We start from the raw sequence: 7,326 nt of genomic DNA, 5'->3' as shown, positions 1-7,326 counted from the left end.
ATGAAAATTATATTTTTAAAAAATTATTTTTTTTCTTTTTTTCAAATGATTATACTTTTAGAGTGTGTGTGTATATAATGTCTAGTTTGGTCTCTAAAATTCACAAATTGACTTTTAGAAATAACCAAATTGATCTATGAACTTGCAAATTATGAATTTCCAGTTATTCCTAATTCAATTGTTGTTAACACACTACTGACATAAAGCATTAATGTACTGGGGTGACATCTCCAATGATAAGGTAATATGGCTAAAGTTTTAGTTTGATTAAATAGGTGTCTTAAATTGGTTAATTAGACTTATTTTGATTAATTGGTTTTATAATAATATAAAATGAATTAAAGACATCTATTTAGGACATCTATTTGATCATATTGAAATCTTAGCCTTATTCTCTATATCAGCACTTTATTATTAACAACAGTTGAATTAAAGACATAAAATTTTATAAATTGTAAATTCATGGATCAATTTGGTCATTTCCCAAAGTCAAGGACTGTTTTGAGAAATGATGGAAAATTTCAAGACCAAACAGGACATTACCTCTCTCAAGTCTAAGAAGCAGCCCAATAGAACAAACATTGCTACACCAAGGTCTTTGCTTTATCAAAGCTCCAGGGACGCAGCCTCACGGAAGTTCCAATGTTGGAGTTTTTCGTCCTTTTTTAATATGCAACAAAAGTTCTTTCGAATTCGGTGGTAGTAGCCGGTCAAATGGCACAAACAGATCAAACATTAACCTAATGTTCAATTTCGATCTAACTATGCCAAGGAAGGGTTGCGTGGAGGGATCAAAGCTGAATCTGAATATGCCGGGGATTCGATGCACGGAGATCCCAAGACCCATGAAGCGTCTGCTGTTGAAAGAGATGAACAACTCTTAACAAAATAACCATGCGTCTGAAGAAGAGAGAGACGCAGCACCTGAAGATTTACAGCAGGAAGCGGAAGAAATGATTCACAGTTGACATGGACACTCTAAAGAAATGTGCTAGCGAACATAACCAAGCTTCATGGATCAGAAAACATCCACACAAGGTTTGAATCATTTTTCAGTTTTCTCTCCATGAAACCTCTGCTCCTGCCAGCAGAACTCTTGAAATTTTCTGAGACTACAAGAAATAACAATCATTAAGAGTTTTGTTTACCATGGTGTACTGAATCCTTATTCTAAAAGACAGACATGTTTGTTGAAAAAAATACAGCAACACACCGTTTCAGAAGTACTTCAGGATTATATGGAAATAAATCCTTTTGATGAAGATTCTCAATAGAATTGTACAATGACAGTAAACATTCTGCAGCATTCTTGAACGGCTTAATATCATAATGCTTGAAGCAATATTCAATGTCTTTCTCATAATTCTTGCTATGCAAGGTGGTGCTTCGATAGTTGTCAACTGATGTTGGAATTTCATTTGCCACAAAATCAATACCATCACCTGAAAGTTTTCTTCTCTTGCAAGATGATTTACTGTAATATTCTCCAACTAATGGAGATTCCACAAATAATTCCCATGTGTCGCATATCAAACACAAGCACCTACTGACAAACACGGGAACAAGGAAAGAATAAATGCCAACTTCGATATAGCAGTAAGTCCAAGTTAAGAGCCCAACCAAGACATAATGATATATACTTTATGAGAAAAGCTCAAGGACCACCAATTTTAATTTATATTGAGTAGCACTTTTAACCAGTAGTCCAACACCTTCAGCTTAACAGTCTCTCACCATTCTTTTAGTCAACACTTTTACATATTGCTGGCTAACTGCTGGCCAAAAACAATAGATTTTACTGGCCATGTAGCATTGCTCATAATTTATTAGTAATCATCATTCATGAACCTTGGATGAAACAAGCAATAGAAAATGGATTTAGAACCCTGAACTTATCAACCAGAAATAAATAAATAAAAATTGGGATATGTGATAGGAATCCATGAAATGTGAGGCTGAACCAGGGTTTTCCCTTAAGTGAATCATAGAATGCAAGATAACAAATCAAAACATAGCCCCAAAATCAAACAAAATAAGATATGAAAAATCATGGAGACCAGTCACCACAACAAGATTTGATTATATCTTTGCCTGATTATTAATAATTACAACAACAATAAAAACCTTTTCCAACTATTTTATTTAAAACCAAGGAAAGAGAAAGTAATGTGATTGACGACAAAATTTAAAATACCTCAAAAGATATTTAGCACAGCTTATTCCAGTATCCTTTGAAATTAGATAATCAAGAAGCACTTGGTGATCATAATGTATCTGCAGATCAACAAGTTAAGGACAACATAATCAATAGATAAGATCTTTTACTTCTTTTTAACTAATTAATAAAATGGATAGAATTGGGGAACCTATCTGCGTGCTATGGCTACATTAACACTTGCCTCTGAAAGAAACAGGTGGAAAAGGTGCACGGGATTAAAAATGTCCAACAGATCAAAAAGAAATTCTTTCTTTACATCCTGATACGATGCTTCCTTTATGACAAACCTACATCAATCCAAGTTTATGACAGTGGATCCTTGCTGAATAAGTTAATAACAAAAGGAAAAGACAATACAATTGCTTACTGTTGCTGGAGACAAGATGATATGCTAAGCAATTGCAACATGACTTCAAACAATAGATCATCCTGTCATTCCAGCAATAACACCACCAGTAAGACTGATATTGTCGAAATTCTCAACTATTGTGCTATAGATTAAAACATGCAAGATCCTATACTCCTCTGTTATGCAAACATATTTCCAACATAAAAGTACAGAACAAAAGAATACAAATGATCCATTGGAATGTGAAGGATTGTAACAGCAACATCGTCTTTATAAGGTTTACATGCTTCATAGTTTTCAAACCTTGCCTATTCATAATTCATCAGACAGATCGTAGTTAACATCCAAACTCGTGATCATTACCACATCCGACATTCAATTTGGACCCCAAAGTAAATAAAATCCTCAGGTCCTGTTTGTTACATTGTATAAGTTGATAATTTTTTGTTACATTTGTATATATACATGATTTTTTTTTTTTTTTGGATAAAAGAATACTATTGGGATGTGGTAAAGAATGATACGAGAAAATAAGTGGTCCTTTTTACAAGCACAAACCATATAGAGGACAAAAGTTAATCTTGTTACATGAAATTCTCGTTTGAAAACTTGTAATTGAGCTACCAATTTCAAACTTATCACTATCAAGTCTTGTACAGTCTAGCTTTATCCAATATGATGTAGCAAACAAGGACTCAATGGTCATAACTGAAAGTTGTTTTAAAGACAATGACTGCATCAAACAGGCTTCACAATCATAAACTATTATGCATAAGAAGCAAAAAAAGGTTAAGCAGACAAAAGTTAATCTTGTTACATGAAATTCTTGTTTGAAAACTTGTAATTGAGCTACCAATTTCAAACTTATCACTATCAAGTCTTGTACAGTCTAGCTTTATCCAATATGATGTAGCAAACAAGGACTCAATGGTCATAACTGAAAGTTGTTTTAAAGACAATGACTGCATCAAACAGGCTTCACAATCATAAACTATTATGCATAAGAAGCAAAAAAAGGTTAAGCAGACAAACCTCACGAAGATATAGCTGCAAGAAAGATGACATGAAATTCATACATATCGCCAAGTACATTTCATGGTTGATAGAGATCTCAGTAGGAAGATGTGCTTGAACCCACTTGTAAAGCTCTAGTGATCCTTTTCTTTTATAGAATGAATCTAGCTCTGAATCTTGATTTTCTGTAAAACACGAGCATGAAGTTGGACAATTGCGGTGGCCTGCATTTACTCCTCTTTCACGGATAAAACTGAAAGAACAATGCAATAAGAGGAAAACAGCTTGTCTTTGTAAGTGGCTGGAATGCATCCAGCATGATTTGTCATTGGACAAACTCAATAAAAATGGAGAGCCTTCCAGGCAATCATCTTGATCAGACTGAAATTGATTTAATGGCCTTTTCAGAAGCTCTTGAAAGAAGTTATGAAGGAGATCCAACCAAGAAAGACAGACTGAACCATCTGGAGATATCAGTGAGCCAAGTCTGATCATCAGGGTCTGCAGTGAACAAGGTCTTTAGTTTGAAGAGTGAGACTCCTAGAGGATTTCAATATTTCATTCAGATTGCACACATAGGCGATGGTGAAAATTGTTAAATCTCAATATAAGAAATCATAGCATACCATAACAGGTGAAAAAAGGAGTTTCCTTAGAAGTTGTTCTCCTAAACCTGCTTCAATTCTAAACATTAAAGCCCAGATGAGTTCTTTAACAAATTGTGTTTTTAAATTAATTCTTCTTTCTTTCCTCCAACTTTTTCAAAGTTAAAATCATGAGAAAATAAAAATAAAAATGAATAAATAAAGCATCTTTAAAGAGCAATTTATGATAATTTTCCTCCCTGGTAAAGCACATACAATAACTTATTTAAGTGCTTCCACTAAATGAAATGCCTATGATTTGTATCGGACACACCTTCATATGTATCCAATTAAAAGTGTAACTTTCTGCCGTGGACACAAGAGGGACACAGATCAAATTCAAGGGCACATTGTTTTGATAATTTATTTTGATAGATCAACTCCAGTATTTAGAATTTCAACCAAATACCTAATGCCAAACTAACATTACATATTTTTCAAAGAGTGTACTCATTAGTCATGACATAGCAAGTAACAACAATGGCAGAGAATGAGAAATGATACTTGCAGTATTTTATTGTACACCTTAAGTGAACACCTTAAAGCAATTTTTCTGCACTATCTCTCTTCTTAACTTTCACTTTCAAATTTAAAAATGGAAGGTGGACACAAAATGTGTACACAAGAGTAATACATATAACATTGCTTAGTATCCATGTCAATGTCAATATCAATACTTCGTACGAAATGACAAGAATTTTGCAATAAAAGCATCCATGCAATAAAAGTTGAATAAGTTTTGCAATAAAAGTTTGCATGCGTAATTCTAAGTACCCCAAGGCATAAATAAAATCATCAGGTTGAATAATGCACAGGGGAACATGGAGTTAGAAACCCTTCCTAATTGGCTGAAATATTATAAGGAAGAACATTTAATTGTCAATATAAGCTTTGTGAACAAGGCATTAGACACTGATTTCGGCAAACATAAGCAAAGGCATGTCAGAGATGGTACTGGAACAGCAATGTTAATTACTTCTACAACTTTGTTCTAATTGCACATTGAGGTTTTGATTGGTGCAACATGTCTTTTATGTCTTGGGGGAACTTGTAGCTATGTATTCTGCCAACGGTATACAGCTAAGGACCATGGGACTAGACTGCAGGAACTTTAGAGATTAAAAAAGTGATCATACATTTAACTAATGATACTCTGATTAACTTTTAGACAAAATAATATAACACTAACCGTGTGCTCCTATTTACATTAATAAATAACAATCTAGGTTGATAACAAGTGTTATACAAACAACACAAATCTAGCCTAATGACACTAAAAAAGTACAAACACAATGTATCAAGTTATCATAACTTGAATACTTGATATTCATAAAACATAACTTCTCCAAAATATATAAAGTGGCAACAATGACTAGTATTTGCTGTCAAGCATACTCGCAATGAATAATTCAATTGAACAACGTGAAGAACCTTACCAGCAACTTGTGTTTCAAGTAATGAACAATGCATTTGTCAGCTCTATCTTCTTGCTTCACAAGACACCAAGTAACAAGTCTAGGTATAAGATTACAGATTTTGCCAATAAGTGGATGTTTATTAGCATAAGCAGATTCACAATCAGTTTCCCAAAAGTCATTGCGGTCAATTAAAGAGCATAGTAACTGAAGAAAAGCCCCAAGAAACTTGATACGAGGCTCTAAAGCGCCGGAATCAGAGCTTTCATTATTACCATCAATATACCTACTCCAATATTCATCCAATAAATCCCAAGGAACCTTTAAGAAACAAGAATTGACAGAGTCATAGTACACTTTCAAAAGCTCATCATCATAATCTTCCTCCTTCAAACCTTTGCATATAACACGCAACACTTGAGTGATGCCAGCAACAGTAGACCAATCACAGTTCTTCAATCCAAATTGCATCAGAAAATTGACATCTGATGAATCAAAACCAGAATTTTCAGATCCGACATAATGTGTAGACAAAGGCAGCAGCATTTTAGTAATCGACATCTCCAATAAACGACACCATAACTTTATAAACTCATCCCATTTGTTACCCTACAAATGATCACAGGCCAGGGTAACATTAATACTGAACCATATAAACATAACAATGGTTATCAAGTAAAATATCACTTCATACCGACTTGAGCACAAACTGTGAAGTTAAGACAAGTGCATTGACAGCCACATGCCGAACAAATTCATCCTTGATAGTTAGCAAAGTCATCTGTCACGTGGAAAAAAAATCATCGGAGACTCAGTACCAAAACCTGAAATGGAAAATCACCAACACCACCATCACATAAAAAAAGGCTTCATCAATTTGCAAGAATGTTACCATTTTGGTTACAATTGCAGAGAGACATTGATGAGCCGAAAAATGGTGGTCCGAACAGAATAAACGGTCGTTTGGAACAGGTTTCGTCGCTGTGCCCTCTTTACAAGAATCGAACTCTCGAATCCGCAGCTGAATTTTTCTCACGACCTAAAAATGAGAAATGGCGAAACTAAAAGAAAATAAATAAATAATAAAACGGATATTGAGCAGTATATAGAAACTGAGAGAAAAAAATGGAAAACCTGAGAAGCAGCGAGTAGAAGCTCCTTCTCCTTCTGTTTGCAAATTGAAGAGAAGGCGTCTGGTTCCTGATCCACACGAAAAGAGAGCTTGGTTTAGTCAGCATGGTGAGAATTTGAAAATAGAACAAAAAATTAAAAGATGGAGTTGAGGGTTGGATCTGAGAATAGTGAAACGGACTGTGTAGGGGTTGAGAGTCTCAACGACTAGGCGGCAAAGCCATGAGAGTTCCCCTGCCGGAAACATTCTCAGAACTCAGAATTGCTATTGCCTTGATGCCTTATGTATGGACCGGTCAGACTAGAAGGTAGTTGTTGTAAACATAGTTATCAGAACCGGACCAGACAGGTCGGTTCGACCGAAAAACTAATGAACCGGTAATCTGGTCGGTCAGTTGGTAATTTAGACCAGACTTATAATTGACCCTATAATTATTAAAACCGAATCGGCATTTGACCCGGTAAAATTACTGGATTACTGAATTAGTGGTTCAACTAATGAGTCAGTGATCGAACCATTTTTTTGGTGATTTGTAGTCGAACCATTTGATTCAG

General features: G+C 34.7%; 1 protein-coding gene across 6 annotated transcripts; it reads right to left on the bottom strand.

Moving 5' to 3' along the window:
• On the bottom strand, nt 634-7,083 carry LOC107626248. Of its 6 annotated transcripts, none has more exons than XM_021118078.1 (11): nt 6,953-7,083; nt 6,775-6,840; nt 6,533-6,679; nt 6,335-6,421; nt 5,662-6,249; nt 3,600-4,082; nt 2,586-2,647; nt 2,400-2,505; nt 2,195-2,274; nt 1,214-1,546; nt 634-1,112 (listed from the first exon to the last, which is right to left on the bottom strand). In XM_021118078.1, the coding sequence occupies exons 1-11, from the start codon at nt 7,016-7,018 to the stop codon at nt 1,046-1,048; spliced, it is 2,085 nt and encodes a 694-aa protein (XP_020973737.1). In that variant the 5' UTR covers nt 7,019-7,083; the 3' UTR covers nt 634-1,045. The 6 variants fall into 6 exon arrangements, with proteins under 6 accessions (XP_020973737.1, XP_020973747.1, XP_020973743.1 ...); XM_021118088.1 differs by having other exon boundaries at nt 634-1,106; XM_021118084.1 differs by having other exon boundaries at nt 1,214-1,543.

This window comes from Arachis ipaensis, chromosome B01 (assembly GCF_000816755.2).
Source record: "Arachis ipaensis cultivar K30076 chromosome B01, Araip1.1, whole genome shotgun sequence".
Classification (NCBI taxonomy): Eukaryota; Viridiplantae; Streptophyta; class Magnoliopsida; order Fabales; family Fabaceae; genus Arachis; species Arachis ipaensis.
This window is presented reverse-complemented; position numbering and strand designations above follow the sequence as displayed.